General features: G+C 32.4%; 1 protein-coding gene across 2 annotated transcripts; it reads right to left on the reverse strand.

Annotated features, from left to right (window-relative positions):
* Nucleotides 1–2,286: 2,286 nt before the first annotated feature.
* Nucleotides 2,287–13,261, reverse strand: LOC132742653 (mitochondrial coenzyme A transporter SLC25A42-like). 2 transcript variants are annotated; one of them, XM_060731132.1, is made up of 9 exons: nucleotides 12,916–12,991; nucleotides 11,045–11,111; nucleotides 10,434–10,681; nucleotides 9,341–9,449; nucleotides 8,235–8,424; nucleotides 6,778–6,894; nucleotides 4,816–4,967; nucleotides 3,960–4,082; nucleotides 2,287–2,955 (listed from the first exon to the last, which is right to left on the reverse strand). In XM_060731132.1, the coding sequence occupies exons 3-9, from the start codon at nucleotides 10,665–10,667 to the stop codon at nucleotides 2,741–2,743; spliced, it is 1,140 nt and encodes a 379-aa protein (XP_060587115.1). In that variant the 5' UTR covers nucleotides 10,668–10,681; nucleotides 11,045–11,111; nucleotides 12,916–12,991; the 3' UTR covers nucleotides 2,287–2,740. The 2 variants fall into 2 exon arrangements, with proteins under 2 accessions (XP_060587115.1, XP_060587108.1); XM_060731125.1 differs by lacking the exon at nucleotides 12,916–12,991 and adding an exon at nucleotides 13,149–13,261 and having other exon boundaries at nucleotides 2,293–2,955.
* Between the last annotated feature and the right edge of the window lie 7,345 nt (nucleotides 13,262–20,606).

Below are 20,606 nucleotides of genomic sequence, written 5' to 3' on the forward strand. Positions count from 1 at the left end.
AATTTTGATTTATGTAGAAAGAATCAACAAATAGAAAGGACGTGTAACACTCATAATGACACAAACATTTCAGATATCTCATATGACCCTTTCCAGATATGTCAATACATAACAATGTAAGGGTCAACTTATGAAATTTGGAAATCTCACCTTCAAAGCATTAAAACTAAAAATGTGCCTATAGGATATTGATGGCCCTACATTCCACTGTATTGTCAGTCTACTGACTATACAACAGGACAGACAAAGGAAGTTCTACATGACTTCTTCTACCCTTAAGTGGCATAAGAACAACATCCAATTTTTCCCATGTTGGCATCTTGATTTTTTTCCAATATTGATCTTCACAAATTTCAAACCTCAATTTCATATTCTAAAGAATGCTTAAAAAGAAATATAAACAAGCAAACCCCAGATGCACAACTACACATGCTGACCAATATTCCTGTAAAATTTCATGACTCCAGGTCAAATATTTTTTTAAGTTACGCAAGACACAAGTTGAAAATTGCATTTTTTTACTAAGTGCAATAACTCTACAAATAATTTTCTCATCTGAACAGAGGTCATAGGTCAAAATATAAAAAAAACCTTCTTGATACTATCAATGTATATAAATTCAATATACTATAAATTAGTTCAATTAACGTATTAAAAATCTTTCGTTGACTTTCTGGAATATATATCTACATACATGTACATTATATAACAAAATAATAATAACAGAAATTCAAAATATAATCTTTGGATAATGCGTATTTTCCAGTTTTTGTAAAAATGTTGCAATTGTTAGAACAATATTCCCAAGGCTATTAACAAACGAAAGTTACATATTCCCATAATCTGTGTCTTAAATAGTGTAGAAACTATTGTAAAAGGGACCGTAACTCATCATAGAAAATAAAATTGTGATAGCATACGAGGAATGATAACATGTAAATAAAAATTCTTCAACTGTAAAGTTGCTTTGTTATATAGAATATAAGAACGGTATTGAAGGTCGGAGGGAAAACATCAGAAAGAGTAGCTCTGTATGAACCTAGTATATCTCTGGGGGCTTCTGAGTACACAGTATATTCTCAAAATTTAAGTTATGATCAACTAATCATTTGCACTCTGTTCAGGGTATCAAAGCTGAATTCAATCTGGCTAAAGTTTAGATCTACACTAGTTATTTCCTGCATGTAGATCTGATTGCCATTGTATTTGTTTCACTTTCACTGTGATTCTGATTTAGCAAAACAGCTTTTTTTTAGCCATGCAATCAAATGGTCCTTTACAGATAGGCATTAGACAAAATATCAAAATATCGCTGTCTTAGGAAGTAAAACAAATTGTTGATTGAAGTAATTTGAAACAAATTAACTGGAAATAATATACTCAGTGAACTGTAAGTGGGCAAGATTGTTTTGCCAGTTTAACTGCCGGCTATATGGACAACACTATGTTTGTTCTCGAAATTGTGAAAATAACCTACTCACTTCTGGTTTTCCAGTGGTTAAAATTAGAAACCACATTATTTTGAAAGTTCATAGATGTTTGTCTGTTTGAAAGGTCACAAGGTGATTTTTTATTGGTGAATTTCTGATCTTAATGCGTAGCATTAATTTGGAGCTGATTTTATTCAGTTTAAGCTAGATTTATTTAGTTTATGGATAACAACATGACTCTGTAACATATCTTGATAATTCAATGATAATAAAAACAATCCACAAACCTAATGGTTTCTAATTCAACATAAACACAAACCAACAACTATTTTTACAGACCAACCTTGACAAAATTTTTGTCATTTTCTGTCATAAATCTTGTCTAATTCTTCACAAAAAAAAATATTTAAAAAAATCTCAATAGGAAGTTCCTGCCTTTTACAATGTTTACCTCCCTTTCCAAAAGTGGGAGCCATTTTAGGGGTCAATATTCTATGTTATATAATTGACAGAATATGGAAAATCAATAAATCAATAAACAGCAGATTTACATGAATTGTCAAAATATTTTATACATATGCAGCAAAATATTATCATAGAACCAGTATGTAAAATATTCTTATCAGTTTTCATGACGCTGAGAGAATTGTCACAGATTTTTATCTTATCATAAGCACAGGTGCTTGGAACAAACTTTTTAAAGTTTTAAATGGGCTTTATATAATATATAATATAATATTATATATAATAAGATCTTAATGTACATATATAGACCGGTTATGTAAAATATTTGATTATGTGACTAGCGCCTGTGATCATAAGCATATGATATATTAGGAATTACCCCAAAAATGGTGGCCAGGGGAGGTAATAATTGCTATGTGAAAAGCTATGTATAAAGTATGAAAGTTGACTCTGTGTACTTTTACCAGAACCAATACATTGTACATTTGGCAGTTTTAACCACAACAACTAACCTTAAAGAAGAACTTTACAAACTTGATACAATGATATAACAAAATGCCATTCACATCAAAATGCACATTTTACTTTGCTATGAGAATATTTTCTGAGATGTTAAAATGGACAAAATATTTGTCAAGGTTTGACTGTAAACAAACACTACTCCTACATTAACTTTTATAAAAACAAATATCAATAATTACATAACATAAAACAAAACAATCATTTCTTTTTCTAAAGAAAACATTCTTATAAACATTTTTTAAATCACATGTGCACATAAATAACATCTTTAACATAGGATCACATTATAAATTTATATTTTCTTAATATTATAAACTTATCACCTAGCTGTCATCACTGTCTATGTGAAAGACTTCGAATTTCCGTAACCACATTCGTACTGTTTCAAATGTCATAAAACTAATGCCAGCAGATATAGGTCCCTTTATCCAATTCATAGATAGGCCTTTATAGAGACCACCTTTGAGCCCTTCATGTACATAAACTGTCTTAGCAGTTTTATATATAGTAGTGTAATCTGTTGAGTGACCAGTAACACCTGAAAAATATATATAAAATTATTTGTAACTAAAATGCCTATTGTTAGGTACTCCATATGTTGTAAGCTTGTAAACAATTTTGTCAACACTTTAAAGGCACATTGTACCTCAGAAATCAATATTTGTGTGCTTCTTCAAAAAGGTCAAGCGTGCGTTTTATATTGTTTCAATAGTGGCTTTCAGAGCACATGATACACACTGGAAAAAATAGCACTGAACAATCAGTAACGGGTCTTAAAGGTAGCAAAGTGTAAACAAAGAAGTATTTTGACTTTCATATAAATACTGGATCCCTATTATTAAACCAATAGTCAAAGAGCAAAAGAAGCAAAAGATATTTCATCTATATGGCCATGGGTAACAGTTTGGAAATTGTAACAAGATACCAAATATAAATAGTTTTGGGGATATAAAAATGAAAGCATTTCCATGGCTTAATATCACCAATCACATCAATTTAACAAACTGAAAACATTTTAACATAGCACTATCTTTATTTATTTGGTTACATTAAGAAGATGTGGTTCAACAATATAAATGATTAAATGAGTTGCGGGAATGACCTGAAAATTTGCACTTAAGTTATTGGTTCAGATTAACATATGAGCCGCATCACGACAAAACCAACATAGTGCGTTTGCGACCAGAATGGATCCAGACCAGCCTGCGCATTCGCGCAGTCTGATCAGGATCCATGCTGTTCGCTACCAGTTTCTCTATTTTGTAATAGAGTTTGTAAGCGAACAGCATGGATCCTGATCAGACTGTGCGGATGCGCAGGCTAGTCTGGATCCATGCTGGTCACAAACCCATTATGTTGGTTTTGTCCATGACATGGCTCATATATAGAACACATATCTCAGAAAAATGTTTCAAATCCTGTCATGTCAAAAACTCTTGAACAAATATTTTACATAAAAATATACAACTTGTTCAATACTCACTGAAAAAAATATTTCAATAATAAATCAAGTGATCAGTAAGTTAATAATAAAAATATTACCAGCAGTTTGCATGCGTCGTCTAACAATATCTAAAGGATATGATGTACACTGGCCACATATACCCGCAACAGCTCCACAATACCAACGTTCTAGGGGCGTCGGGTCAACACCCTTTGAATATTCTGTTTCAAAAATGGGAAAGATAAATTTCATATATGCTTTAAGTAAAGTAATTGTGTGATATAATTTGTAATTAACAATAGATAAAATAATCAATTAAAACTGAAATAATTAGAATGAAATCAAAGGGTAACAAATATGAGTACAAGTATGAGAACAAGAAAGCATTTTCATCAACTATTTATATATTCTTGGTCAAACGCAAAACTGCAGTAACTTATATGAAATAAAGATAGTCTTACAACAGTCAACCCTTGATATGCACATTTTTTTTTAGAATTCATACAGGTGTATTCTAAACATTTTTTAACTATGTAGACTTGTTAACAAAGTTGTCTCAAATCTTGAGAGTAAAACATTTGGCCTTGCAGGAAATTCAGAAATAAATTACATTGTAGAGATATGTTAAACGGTCAGTGACATACAATTATAATCCTAAATACATGTTTCAAGTGAGTGAATCAGTCGAATTAATCTGAGATCTTGCTTTCATGATAAAGTATATAATGTTTAGGGTTAAACATAATTGCCAAATGAGCCATTTTCAGAACTGTTAAAAACGTAATTAATGTCTTTTGCTAAAAACTTTTAATACTACAGAAAGTTAATATATAAAAAAACTTCAGGATGCAAGTCATGTAGTCAAACCAGCTCACTTGATACAGTGTTAAAACAGTAATTCTAGTATCTAGTTTGCCACTGCACTAACATCAACACAAGAACCACAAAGTTTACCTGCATGGACGATTTTTAAAGTTTCGTATGTAAAGAAACTGATGCCTGAATATATGCAAGATCCGAACATCGTTGGAGTGTAGCCTCGCATCATTACCCTCCAACCCTCCTCCCTCAGTACATTCCGGAAACATACTATCAAACTGCTATATCTGTACAACACACAAAAGAAAACATGTTTGATTTTAATATGCCAGTCTAATAATGTTACAATATTATAGTTTGTCTTCACCAGATTAGCATATTATGACTGATGTCAAGAGACACATATAAATGCTACAGGGGCAATTAGTTAGATATTCTGACAATGTATGTCAGATCATATTATTTAATGTACATGTTTATATAACTTGAAATGAATCTGTCAAAACTCCTACACAGTGGTCTCCCTTTGCTTCACAACACAGACCACTGTCATCACAAGCTTTTTCTTAACAAAATATTGACAAAATGTTAAACAAAATAAATTATTTTGAATGTGATTTATTTTCTTGAACATATTGGGAAATGATAACTTTTAGCTACCAGATTGCTAAAATTGAATAAAATAAAATATAAATATTCTGTTGGTACTTTCGGCACTGTATGTAACAGGTTGTTTACTCCTAGTAAAGTAAAAGTAGGATGTTTGCAGTTTATATAATATATATAATCCAAACCTGAAATTGCATTGGCCCTGATGGACATTAGTGAAACGGAACATCTTTAGTTATTTTGGCCTTTACAAAGTCTGGAAGATATTTTAAAACATTGATACTTATCTTTATCATCAAAATATGAGTGACTGGCCCTGACAAGTTCAAGAGGATATCTAAAAAATATATTACCTATCTTTATGAGTGACTGCCATCCTGGCCCTGGCAATGTCTAGAGGATATTAAAAGGATATTAAAAGATTTATTACCTATATTTATGAGTGACTACCATCCTTGCCCTGGCAAAGTCTAGAGGATATTTAAACATATATTACCTATCTTTATGAGTGACTGCCATCCTGGCCCTTGCAATCTCTAGAGGATATCTAAAAATATATTACCTATCTTTATGAGTGACTGCCATCCTGGCCCTGGCAAAGTCTAGAGGATATATAAAAATATATTACCTATCTTTATGAGTGACCGCCATCCTGGCCCTGGCAAAGTCTAGAGGATATATAAAAATATATTACCTATCTTTATGAGTGACTGCCATCCTGGCCAGTGTCTATTCTAGGAATTCAAAAAAAGGGGTGATTTTCCCCCCTCTATTTCAAAAAAGGGGGCGATTTTCAAAATCAAGGGGTGCCAATATGAACTGCCAATGTTAAATCGTCTGCATTAAGTTTACACTAAGGCGTTCAACCAATGAAATAATTAACATGAAAATATTTATTAAAGGCAGCAGAAGTTGTCCCCCCTTAATTTTTAAACGAAAACAAATTATTATAGAACTGTCGCGATTTATTATAAATGGATTGACAATACAAACAATCAACCTATCTTTCATGTCTACATCGTAGCCAAGCTAGGAATTGCCTCATTTTTCTTGATTATTTTTTACTACACTAAAATGGCACCCGACTGTCAGACATAGCACACTAGTTCCAGTTGGTACGGAACATCCGTTAATTTCCGTCAACTCACGTAACAAGTACCATACGGTACTAAATAATTATAATTAGCTTACAATTACCTCTTTTCGGTTTCCAGTGTAAATGTAAACAAAACAACCAAATATAATGCGGGATGAAAGTTTTACTATTTTATTAATCTTATTTATAGATGCGCGATTTTCACGCACATGATTTTGAATTGTGCGCCATATGTGAAATACTAGCGTGAATCGCGCAATCGCGCGTCCTAGAATAGACACTGCCTGGCCCTGGCAAAGTCTAGAGGATATATAAAAATATATTACCTATCTTTATGAGTGACTGCCATCCTGGCCCTGGCAAAGTCTAGAGGATATATAAAAATATATTACCTATCTTTATGAGTGACTGCCATCCTGGCCCTGGCAAAGTCTAGAGGATATGTACAAGTTGTGGCAGTTACTCCAGCAAGAGAACCGGCAGCTGCTCTCAACAATGGTGGTAAATTTCTGTATATTTAAAATAATATCTCTTCATAGAATTAATTGATAACGACATCCTTTCAAAATCTGCTTTTTGCAAAAAAAAAAATGTAATATTTCACATCATGGGTATTGTGTCTATAGTTTGTACCCAGTAAAGTATGCTCAGCAGATATTGTCCAAACTTTCCACTACAAGGTAAACAATGTAAAAATTTGCCTTTTCTACAGGTACGGAGACAGGCGCAACAACATACATTTAGAAACATAATATTTAAATAAATGTGACAAATGTGAAGTAGTTTTCCCATTCAACAAATAACACAGATCCTTTCTTTGAATCTTTTGTTCAGTTATGCATACATCAGTCAATGTGAAAGTTAATTTTTTTTTCCAGCCACAAGGACTGGGATCCTTAGATTTATTTCCGGCCATGATGATTTTTTCCCGGCCTGGACTCTGAAAGGTATTTCATTGTAGGGGTGGGGGAGGGATATTGCCATAATTATAAACAAAAATATTTAGCAAATATGAATTATCAGACTCAACTATAAGATAATATGAAAAAAAATATACAGAAACATAATAAATAAAACATTAGCATAATTCACAAGAAAACGATACATCTTTCAAAGGTTTAATTTTGAAAACTGGAGAAAAAAATATGTTTTGGTAAGGAAATTATCCAAGACAAGATGGTGGCTCACATAACTTAGCAAAAACTGATTGTATCTTGCGGTGATTTTGGTTATCTTGGTCTGTGAATACAAGCAAAAATGAAAAAAAAAAGATCGATCTTGGAAGTTTTGCATATTTTAGAAGGCCAAAACTTGTTTCAAACTGGCTGAAATTTTATGCAGACATGAGGACTGACTGTATTCAAATTTACCTCGGCCCTTCTGATTTTTAGTTGGCGAGGTCCAAGACCGACAGACTTTTGCACATACTGTACATGTGCAATGTGTTGCATCATGACAACATAAAGATATCTTAATTACAAACTTGACAGAGTTGTCCTTACATTGGAAAAACATGCAAATCATTATATCCTGCTTCTGTCTATATAATCTGCTGGATAAAGCCTTACTGGATTAACTTATCTATCTCATCTTATCATGTCACATGGTTCGCAGCATACAGACAATGTTTTATAGTGGAAAAGGTAAGATTAACACCATTTAAATAATCTAAAAACATGGTTAAACTCATTAAAAGCCGGATAAACCCAATACATGGTTCTTGAAGGGTTGGAGAAGGTTAAAGCTAGCCAAGATACACTTTCTCGCTCACCAGCCGCGGCCCTGACAAGTTCAAGAGGATATTTAAAAATATATATATATATTGACTGGCCCTGACAAGGGAACTTACTTTCGTTTTTTCCCTTTGTTCAGCAGCAGTTTATATTGTTCGTGAGCAGTATATTGTATGGCAGCATATGGGACTATTCTAACCATTGTGGCAGAGTTGCCCCTCCACAGGGCAAGAAATCCTTCACTTTTGTAAGTCTTGATGAGGAACTGTATGGCTTTCTTAAATGAGAATCTCATTGTATTGGAGGCTGAAACACAAATATTTATAGGTTAATTTACATTTTACTGTACAATATGGGAATATATTTGGATAAGTACACAGCTTGAAAAGTCCCATTGAACAAGCCGATAGGTGAGTCCAATATGAGTTTTCAAGCTGTGTATGAGTCTTAAATTTGTTAGAAATTAAAATCAGAAACCAGACCAGCATCTTTAGTGAACACGTACCCAACCGTCCAATATGAAAATTATTTTTTTTTGATCCAATACGTTAATATATTTGATGGTCTTGAGGTACAAATGCAAATTGTTGATTGGTTAGATTTATTAGATATATAATAAATTTGAATATTGTCCTATCATATCAATACAACTTTCAGATTTTTTTTTTACTCTGTAAGTTGTGGGCATTGGAAATTAAAGTTGTATTAAGTTTAAAAAGAACATCTCTACTACACTATATCAATGCTGTCACTTGTTTCAGCAGGATAGCTCCACTAATCCTTGAATAAAAGTGTTTGAAAATGATATTAAAGGGACTCCACTTAGGTTCTTTGTCATGAAGGGATTGGAAACAGATTTCCCAGATTTTTGTACAATTTGATGTAGATCTCAATAACTTGTGCAAATTGTCAGATCATTTCCTTAACCCACTTTCCAGGATTATCATTTTTATTGTGCAAAATAAACAAAAAATGAAAATTGTTGCAAAGCTTCATTGTATTCACTAATTTTTTGCCAATCACAATTTGTGAAATTATCACAACTTTATAATATGCATATGCACACTACAATGCATAGCAAGATTTCTACAATACAATGCATGTAGGTGTGTCCAACATTTCTCAATTCTTGTAAAAAGTATTTAATGAAAAGTCTTAAGCTTAAATGGATACCAGTTTGTGCTGTAGCCCAGAAAAGGATTTGACAAACATAATTTCTTACTCTGAAAGTTGATCTTGGTTCTATCCAAGGGTGCTATCGTTGTTTTGGCTATTGCCCCAGCAAAGCCCCCTGCTATGAAAGACGTGAGGATTTTGTTGTGATTTGATATCTGTAAAATAGAACCCAATATGACTAATTACTAATAATGTTTCGACATTTATCTGTTTTACATTTGTTAATTAAACCTTGAAAAATAATACTGACAAGTATCAGAAGGAAAAACTTTTTTATATCAATTTTAATGTTAATAATTCCCCTCTCTACCAAATCACCTGCTACATAAACCTTACAAGTCAGTTTTACAATAAGTGTAAAGCCTGAGAATACTAGCCACCTACCTACCTATATATGAGCCGCATCACGACAAAACCAACATAATGGGTTTGCGACCAGCAGGGATCCAGACCAGCCTGCAATCCGCGCAGTCTGATCAGGATCCATGCTGTTTGCTTACCAACCCTATCACAAGTAGAGAAACTGATAGCGAACAGCATGGATCCTGATCAGACTGCACAAATGCGCAGGCTGGTCTGAATCCATGCTTGTTGCAAACTCACTATGTTGGTTTTGTTTTGACGCAGCTCATATGTTGTACCTACTCATGAATTTGAAAAACCTGGCTAAACACCATTTGATGTTAGCTCTGGTAAATTTGCCTGAATGGGATGTAAAAGCAATCAAGTATGTTTTAGTCTTTTTTGGATTTAAATAAAATAAAACAAACAAAACACGATTAAATATCATTATATGAATAATTCCACACAAAAATATATGTTAATTTAATATGCAGCAATACTCTTTATTTATTTATTAAGGCAGGTGCTACTATGACTGTTTTAAATTTATAGATTTTCATTACAAACACTTTAATTTTGTAAAATCTGTGGTAGATAGTAAAGGAACATTCCACCATAAACAGTTTTGAAAACATGCAAAAAGCACATCGTACATCTGTGTACAATGTATAAGGTGTAATTCCCCAGAGCTAAATCTGTAAATTGCCAGTCAATAGAAACATAGTTCAAAAGAGAAAAACAGAATCCCTAAAGAACGCCCAAAACGGTAAAATTGAGAATGTTGAAAACTTCAATACCTTCTCATTGATGTGATGTTCCTCTCTATGGAAGTGTTCATCATGATGATTATTGTGATGATTGCCTTCATGATCATGATGATGATTTTGGTTTTCTTGAGATCCTGTCAACTCACCAATCTCCCCAGCGGCAATATTTGTACATTCCTTACACAAACTATTCCCATCCTGCTCTACTACTGATGTCTGTTGTACAGCGGTATTCTGAACAACTCCATTGCTGCCCTTGTCCATTGAAGCCCTTTCAGCTGGGAAGAATAATATAAGGCATTTGATATAACTGATCTGACGAAAGAAGAAACGAAGGTGGGTAATTTCATTTGAATCTCTTCACAAAATAACAGCAAAAAAATTGTCTATTATGTCTATCATAGGTGAAATTCTTTAAAAATTTAAAATAATCAAAATTTTAATTAAGAAAAATTTATTTAGAAAATGTGCAGTTTATTTTCCAACACTTGAGAAAAAAGAACTTTCTGCTATAGTTTTATTAACCTTTTTAACTTTAAACAATGGACTCAAGACATCATAATTGTATAAATAGTCTTAGAATTTGTATTTTGAAGTGAATTATGGTCAAGCAGTTAATGACATATTAATTTATAATTTACCTTACAACCTATCGCAGATATATTTCCTTCTTCACGCCTGTAATTCAGACCACCTTTTTACATTTTCCTGTAAGAAAAAACATCTCAATTTACTTTTCTTTTGAAGTTAGATTTATAGTTTTTTATATTATCAAGGCTTTTTTTTCTAAAAGTGGTGGTATGTAATTTCTTTAAAATCATTAGTGATTACTGAATAAATTCTTTAAATGCATTAATATATAATTAGATTCAAATCGATGTGTAATGTTAATTTCTTAGCTATACACTTTTGCAGTCATCTGTTAAGACCTAATGTATTTATATTATTTACATGGGAATTGACAAACTGTAAAATATCAGATTAATGGATCAACATGAAATAGAGTATGTGTCACAGGGTGAGAAAAATGTGCAGCCCGACCAGGACTCAAACCAAGGAATTTCGGAATACTGTACCACGGCTCTAATGGCTGAGCTATCCGGCCATTACACATTACTCCCCTAATTAGTGAAAAGTTCAAAACCGTGGCATACTCCCCTGCTATATATTGGAATTCGTCCTCAGATTTCTTAGGGTTACAGAGCAATGTGAATTAAATTCTGAGCTATATGCAGTCACGGTCCCATGTTGGGCGCCACATGTCACAGGGTGAGAAAAATGTGCAGCCTGACCTGGACTTGCATCCGAGATCCTTGGAATACCTTACCGCTTGAGCTATCCGGCCGCTTACACACTATCTCCCCTAATAAGGAAAAGAGTCAACTCGGCCCTATACCAACTCGGCACGGGTCAACTCGGCACGGGTCAACTCGGCCCACTTTACAAAAATATATAGGCCTATAACGTATTTACTTTGCTTTGCATGTTGTAAAGGTAAATGAATAATAAGAAATATCTTATTATTATTATATAATTATGCATTGTACCTCTGCGGAAATAAAGTATATTTAGAAAGAAAAGTAATTTATTTGTCTTGCAGATTCGATAAAATTGATATAGACACAGGCACGATTATCGAACCTGGAAAGAAAAAATATGAACAGATTGATAAAATAACTTCATATTTTTTCTTCCCAGGTTCGATACTTGTGCCTGTGAATATAGATATAATATAAATGTGTTTCCTTAGATGCATTTTGTTTGTAAAGTAATTTTCAAAAAAATATGAAACAAAAACGTGTTTACTTAACAGCATATAAGCTTCTAATTAATTTCAGGTGGTCACTAATCAAATTTGAATGAATGAGTCAATCATAATTATCACCTAATTAATCGGTATCTTTAACAAACATACACATTGATTGATAATAATAGCCCGTGACAATAGGAGTCCGTTGATGTCCTTTACCCATTTTTAAAAGTGGGCCGAGTTGACCCGTGCCGAGTTGGAATAGGGCCGAGCTGACTCGGGGGCCGAGTATGTTTTAGGGCCGAGCTGACCCGGATTCCCCTAATAAGTTAATAGTTCTGAACCATGACATCCATATTATAGGTCTTAAGTGGGTCGGAAAAGACATGGTTATATTTGACTGTAGTCCAATAAATTAGATGTTACAGGCTTGATATAGTTTTATGTCAGTCAAGCCTGTTGCTTGGCCCAGAAGCAAAAATATGTCAAAGCGCCGTCATATTTATAGGACTAATAAACAAAAGGTGTTTGACAGAGGAAATTTCAAAATAGCAACAAAATTTACATAATTATTTTTCTTTTCAAGTGTCTGTTCAAACAAAAAAAAATAACATCCTCCATCATGCACTGGATTCTCATACACTCATCTGCTCAGATTCAGCAAATGAGCAATTGAGTGTGTGAATGAAATGTGTCACTATGAATAATTTGTTATCAGGTCATATAGCAAAATGCAAAGGTTTTAGATATAATTTTGCATACATTAGGTATGAAGCTAACTGACAAAGTGTGTACGCCTGCATGTAAAGGTGCCCTCCACCCCCATTTTCATCTTGGCCCTCATTTGTGACCTTGATTCTATTTATGGACGCCGAGAGCATTTTGAGCAAGCTATTGACATGTTATGTCATTGTTTTCTGTTTGATATTTACAATGCAATACCATGTCACAAAAGTTTAAAGAACAATATGCAATAACTGGTCAAATAAAATCACCTATAGATACGAGTTAAAGTTCTGTAAACTGAAAAAAAATCGTCAAGTTAGAAAGCAGAACGTTGTTGTTTTGATGCACTGTAAATGACAGAAAGTATCCAAATGCGATCTAGATCATAAAGCCGCTTGATTTCGGAATGTCTGACTTGGGGTCAGGCTGGTCTATTGATTTTCCCATCGGCTTAAATGACGAATAACGGCCCCTAAAAACCCATATATTGTATTACTTTTTTAATGAACAGGATAGAAGATGTGTCAAAGTTTTAAATCTCGATTATTTTTTCAATTCAACAAAACTAGCAAAAGTACTCCATTAATTGATTCTATTCGGCTTCTCACTTATCCAATTGAATAAAGATGCACGCCATGCATAATTATAAATCAGCCAGGGTATTTCAAATAGTTCTTACGTACTGTAAAGAAAACTCAATATCAAAAGACTACTCTAATATTTATTTACAGAAGTATTAACAGTGGTCTTGTTATATTGCATGTTTAATGTATTAAAGTGTCTGTCAATGAGAAAGGAGAGCTAGAGCTAGTTAACAGAGTGTGCATATTTAATCAAGTAGGCGGAGCTAATCTCTAAATACTAACAACACTACAGTTTTACTTTAAAGTACCTGGATAAATTGATTGGTATGTTGCCTCAGGCTCTTTAAAATTGACATCTTTCTATTTGAAAGTCCCTGGTTGCCTCTGAATATTGAAAAAACTAGAGTCTCAAATAATTTAGGTAATGAATTTTGCTTGTATACAACAAGCCTTCTATCAACTTTAATGAGATAAATATGGATCGATCAACGATTAAAGAATCTTGCTTTGTGTATAGATTAATAAGTTGTAGTTTTAAGATTTTATTTTTGCCATAAAGTAAATTCTAAGGACGACTACTTATATATTATAAATCATAAAAACAATCAACTTTAATATAATCATATATATTTTGATGATCGCAGCAGTATATCCGTTAAATCATTATCAGCTGGGCATTTGAAAATAATAAGTTTAGACAACAAGGCAGGAATTAATATTTTAAAACAGGTATTCTAAGAATTAAAATTGTTAAAGTGGAAAGCGTTTAATAATTATCGAACAACATCTCATTTTAACATCAGGATATTTGAGCGAACATAATTATACATACTTGCTTCTTAACAATAGTTAACAATAAAGACTAGCAGACATAGTACTGTTGATTAATAGAATGAAGAAATCGAGCATTAGTTAATGACCATGAGTTTTTCATAGTTAAAAGTGTTAGAGTGCACGATTGACACAATTCATTTATCGGTTACGACAAGCAACATGATGTATGCACTCTTTCAATTTATGGACAAGAATAAAGGATCAATGGTTTAACATAAGCAGCATTTCTGCCTACAATTTTATTTCTGAGAAGTATATTTAGCTTTTTTAAAGATACATGTAATTTTTTTTCAACTCCTTTACCTGTACTCCTGTTTATAACCATATTCATAAAATTTATTGCCCTTGAAGAAATTTTGATAAGCTAAGTTTGTGACACTGTGTAAACAGTGTCGTCACGGCTTTAGTTCAGTTTTACCTGTCTTGTAGTAACTATAAGTGTTCATGTTGATCTACAATTTCCGTGTTGTTTTTTTTAGTATATAGGGGGGTATATTTTGCATATTATCGTTAATAGTGATAGAATTTCAAGTTCCTGTGGTCCTACTAAGTCATGCAAAGTCAAGCAATGTCTAGCAAAGTCAAGCAATGCCTAGCAAAGTCAGTTTTTTTTAAATTCTATAATTAATTAATATGATTTTGATATTTAGCAAATACAGTATACATGTATATTCTTTTGATTTTTAAGGCAATTACAGTTTAAAAATAAATTTCTGTTTTGTCACCTTTATCTTGAATATAATTAGTATAATTTACTCTAATATGTACTTTGCTTATATTTATATTTTTATATTATATAAACATATAAACATTTTAATATCAAGTTTTATCATTTGGAATAATATATTCAGCACAGTCTTCGGCAAATCTGCCAAATCTTTACTTACCTCAAAGGCTCAAGTCGTAAACAGTAAGTTGTTGATATACTTTCAATTGACTTGAATTACATATGTACCATCTAACTGTTCTTTTTCATTCATGTTTTATTTTCTTTAAATAATTTTTCTATTGCATATATCAAAATTAATCAAATAAATGAAGAAAAACAAACAAACTAATTACATTTCATGGCTTACTGTGCTAAATTTAAAATACGCTCCCTTCGCAGCTTACTGAATACACTCCCGTTACTTCAGACCGCTGCTTTAAAACGTGTCGATTCATGATATTGACCTTTACAGTGAACTTTGAACGCCCAATGAAAGTTTTCCAAAATCCAAATCGCCCGAAAATCTTTATACGCATTTTCATTGGTTGAAACAGATGACGTGTGTACAAAATTATAAATAGACGGGTAATTCCTCAAAATTTTGTAAACAAAATGGCGACTGTTAACAATTCAACTTTCGATAAGCTTGCAAAACGTTTCAATTATGGATCCATTAAACCGTTTCAAAAGGCAGTGGTACAATCTATCATTGAGCAGAACAATGACACTGTTGTGTGTGCAAAGACATGATCGGGAAAGTCTCTGTGTTTTCAAGGGTTAACATATTTATATAGTGAACTTGGTGTTAAAGAAAACCCAATTGTTTAGGAAATAGATATCAATTCTGAGTGCATTGTTGTAGAATAATGCACGGTTTGAGTTCAAATGCGTAGTAATATAATCACGAAGGCCGATAGGCCTGAGTGATTAATTACAAAGCATTTGAACGAAAAACGTGCATTATTGTACAATAATGCACGAAGAATTAATATCTATTTCCATTCTAACACGTCATGAAAAAAATATAATTATTATTATAAAGTTGGACTTTATGTTTGGCGGTTAAATTTGTTTTCGCCTTAGAGTTTCCAATAGAAACGTTCTTTAAAGGCCGTTCCAGTGGGTTGAAAAAACGGTCGTTAAATCTACCGTGTGTAGAAACATTTTGAGAATAACGAATTTTGAAAACGTTGATAAAACTTTGTTTGTTTATTTTATTTCATTCTATAATTTTCCAAGCGAAATACAAATTATTAAAAGTGAAATAAATGTAAAACTTAACTCGTCTGCGACGTTAAAATAGCGTACTTGATTTTGATTGTTTTGCACGTGCTGTTTGGCGCTACATTGTGACGTCACATAAACACCACTTTAAACGTCTGTACAGCGTTAACGACTGAATTAAAGATATTGGTGTTCGGATTTATTTTCTTAGTTAGACCATTTTCTATCATTCTAGATAGTTTTCACAACAAAATTCGACAAAAAATTGTTTTTATTTATCAGATTTTTCAAACAAAATGGCGCCCTCAATGTGAAAATACACAGGGAGATAATAAGAACGGCGAGTGCATTGTTGCAGAATAATGCACGCTTCGGGCCTTCTTTGTCTATATAGAAAAATTTCCGATAGTGTTAGAATTTGGGATTTAGACAGATTTCTGCCACTTACATAGATAAGGATTCCAGCGAAAATGGTGATATTCGTAGAGGAAAATATCTGTATTCTGTTTGACGAAGTACACACTGTCATGGTATGTTTTTCATTGTTCTTTTCACTTTTGACTAGTAAGAAACATGCTTTTCATTAAATTCTATATAGAGATCTACCATAATTTGATGTCAAATTTAAATTATATGTACAAAGGGTGTGAAGCTAAGATTTCTTTTTGGAAGTGGCAAGACTAGCCGTACGGCTAGACAATACAGTGTGCTAGTCATATATGACCCGTAATTGTGAACTTTTTTGATCATCAAGTGGGAGATTTTTCTTCAAAAAGAGGGAGATTTTAGAATTTTTAAGAAACAAAGAAGGAAGTTCAAACATCAAATAGGCCTATTGGGAGATTTCTTTAATTTGTGAAAATACCCCTTATCTTAAGAAAAATCTTTAAAAATATGGCTGCAGAAAGTGGGAGATTTCACATGTATGATTACCCACATACGGCAAGAACTTTTGTCTAGCCGTACGGCTAGCCACTTTCTATCTTATTTTCTATTTGTTGAAAGCTTTATATTGTTAAATAAGCTTTGCATCTACTAAGCAGGTGTCAACTCAGCCCAGTATTTATATCATGATAATTTGTATAATATTTATCTCAACATTTTTTTTCATTGATAGAAACAATAATGATGTATCATTGATATTTTCCTCAAAATTTCTGTCTATATATCAATTATGGATACTGTATCGACACATTCAAAACATTGATGATTTTGACATAATAATTAAATGTCTAGAAATTAGGAAAATTCACCCAAAAAAGGTGCCCATGTCTTACAATATTTGTTAATTGTTACTAGTGGAGTAGTGCTACATGTACATCATCTGTACATGTCATAGAGTGAGAAAAAAGCAGTCTGACCCTGGACCCTCTACCAACTGAAATATCCAGCTGCTTTCACATTTTCTCAGTGCAACTGGGAATAGTTCTGAAACATGATATACATGATTGTACTCCTCAGCTCTTGAAGTTTTTCTCATGTAACAGAGCAATGTGAATTAAATTCTGGACTGCACTAAATGTCACAGGTTGAGAAAAAATTGCAACCTGATCAGGACTCGAACCAGGGACCTTTGAAACATGTTTCCATGGCCCTACCAATAGCCCTATCCATCTGCTCACACATTTTCTCTCCTGAATATTGAACATTTCTGAACTTTGACATTTATTTACTTGCTTTAAAACTAAATATAATCTTAATATGAATAAATAAATATATGTGATATATAAAATATAATGAATGAGTACAAGCTGCTGATCATTTTGCCAAAAAAAATCATATTAAAGCAAGCTTTTAAAGTTTATTGTACTTGATACATTTTTTATACATAAATTATATAAATTTATATACATATTACACTTATTCATGTGACGTCAACCTGGATGTTTGTGGTCACTGTCCATAATTTTTTTTTAGTTCAATTCCCTTACTGGCCACTACAGACAGGTTTGACTGTAAGTTAATATTAATACAGTACATGTACATGTTTGTATAATTTTGTGATGTACATGTGTATAATATATTGTCATAATGTAATATGAGAAAACTTCTTTCTAAATATTATACTATGAATATGTCATAAATTTGAAGGTTTTCATTTCAAACTGGAATATAAAAAAATTAAGTAGCCATCATTTCATACAGTGGTATTATTATGATTTTTATAAAAATTATAATTTGAGCCGTGTCACGACAAAACCAACATAATGGGTTTGCGACCAGCATGGATCCAGACCAGCCTGCGCATCCGCGCAGTCTGATAAGGATCCATGCTGTTTGCTATAGGGTTTGTAAGCGAACAGCAAGGATCCTGATCAGACTGCGCGGATGGGCAGGCTGGTCTGGATCCATGCTGGTCGCAACCCATTATGTTGGTTTTGTCGCGACGCGGCTCATTTTTTAGAGTCATAATTTTTTTTTTTCATAAAATTTATTTTTGTCAGTACTTGTGATGTTTGGATGATGTTTAAGGATTTTGGGTTGTATATGAGGAACAGGGGTATAGTGTAAGTCATGACCTGGGGGAGTAATTAGGCTATTTTTGATAGATTGCACAAATATTTGTCTTTTTGAGTGTTTTAAGGTCACATAATTACAGGCTGCCTCAAAAGCAAAGTTACTATTAAAGTTTGGCCATGATAGCTAGAGGGATTTTACTATTTTCAAATGTAATGTGCTTATGGGATATTGAAACAGAAAGTATAAATTAAACAGTAGCTCAAAGGAGATACTTTAGAAGATGATTTAATTTCAAATTTTAAGTTTCTGCATTTATTGAATAAATAAAGTTTAAACTAAGTTTCTGCATTTTGACAGATTTCTGTAGATGTTTAATGGATCAACACCATTCTTTTGAAATTACGGTTGACTATATTTTGATATTTTATTAACATAAAGTTGGTTATTTTCTTTAAACAACAGGACTGTTACTGTATAAAATGATGTTTTTCATACTGTTCAATTCTTATATACATATATAATTGAATAAATGTCATAATTTCTGTTTTTAGGGTATATGACAAGAAACAGAAAGATGTGTTTCATCCAGTGTTCACAGGGGTTGAAGAGCTTTGCTAGCACTTACAGCTACAGCTAGTCCAACAGATTGTGCCAAATACTGTAAACATTGTGTACTAAGTACATGTATAAAAAAAACCACTAGAAATAGTACAGTTGAACTCCAAGGCATAAAACATAGAAGATCAGTGATCAAAGTATAAGTGGATCTGAAAGCCTCTTGTAAGTGGGAAGTAAATGTTATGAACAAAGACTTATCATGTGATTTACATGCATTTACAGAAGATGAAATAAGGATTTTTTGACCTTGTTTATTAATTTTTAAAATAAAATTTGGGATGGAGAATTATGTGACATATTACTACAGCAAAGATCAAATCAAATCATCAATCAGAGCCAAATAGCAGTCTTAAAGTCTTCACCACTGCAAAAATGTTGAAATTATGGTTAGACTTCAAAAGTTCAATACTTGTACAGTATGGACCATCATCAGTATATGATCAGATACCTGCATTCAACATAGAGATTAAGTTTAAGTTGTGTTTGGAACACTTTCTCATGGAATGCTTTAATTACTTTATAGTATGTGTAATTTCAGGTTAAGGTTTTGCCCAGGTTTTGTCCAAAATGTTAAGTTTTGTGAAAGGCGACAGCCTTATGGTGACAAATTCATGAAACCTACATATGTATTGGTGCTGCAAGTTGTGACCTTTATCAAAAGATGTATTGATAGAAATTTTACTGGTCATATGAAATACATGTGCACGCGCAATTTAAATTATATATTAAATCAGAATCTTTAGTTTCCTATCAACACTCACAATCAAAATGGCTGTACATAGGTTTAAAATTCTGGCATCATTTTCCATGAAATTTAGATATTTTTCTTGTACAATTTTGTAATTTTTGATAAATTTCAAAATTAGCTGTTTCTGAAACATGAAAATTTACTGTGTGAGATATTGTGTAATGCATTAAGGATGTAACAAGTTGAATTTTGTTTACTTCATTTTCTGCCACATCAGGCACCAGTATTTTGTGAATGATATCCCCTTTATAAATTTGAATATTTGGGGTATTTACAGCATCTATGTTATTACTGTTGCTTACCCTAAATGAGATAGCACCTTTAATTAATTAACAATGAGTTTATAATGTCTAATTTTTTTCACAGTCTTGAATAGATGTAGATCTGCAGGAAATGTTATAATTTACATTGTAAATGATTGCATTTTTCAACTGGGGGCATTTGTTTTCACATTAAGCATCATATATATAGAACAAGCTGCATAATTCCTGCATAATTATTTTTGTTTAGGAATATGGTTCCTGATCCTAAGTTAGATTTTTTAATTCAA

Source organism: Ruditapes philippinarum, unplaced genomic scaffold (assembly GCF_026571515.1).
Source record: "Ruditapes philippinarum isolate M1 unplaced genomic scaffold, ASM2657151v2 ctg7259_1_1_1_1, whole genome shotgun sequence".
NCBI lineage: Eukaryota > Metazoa > Mollusca > Bivalvia > Venerida > Veneridae > Ruditapes > Ruditapes philippinarum.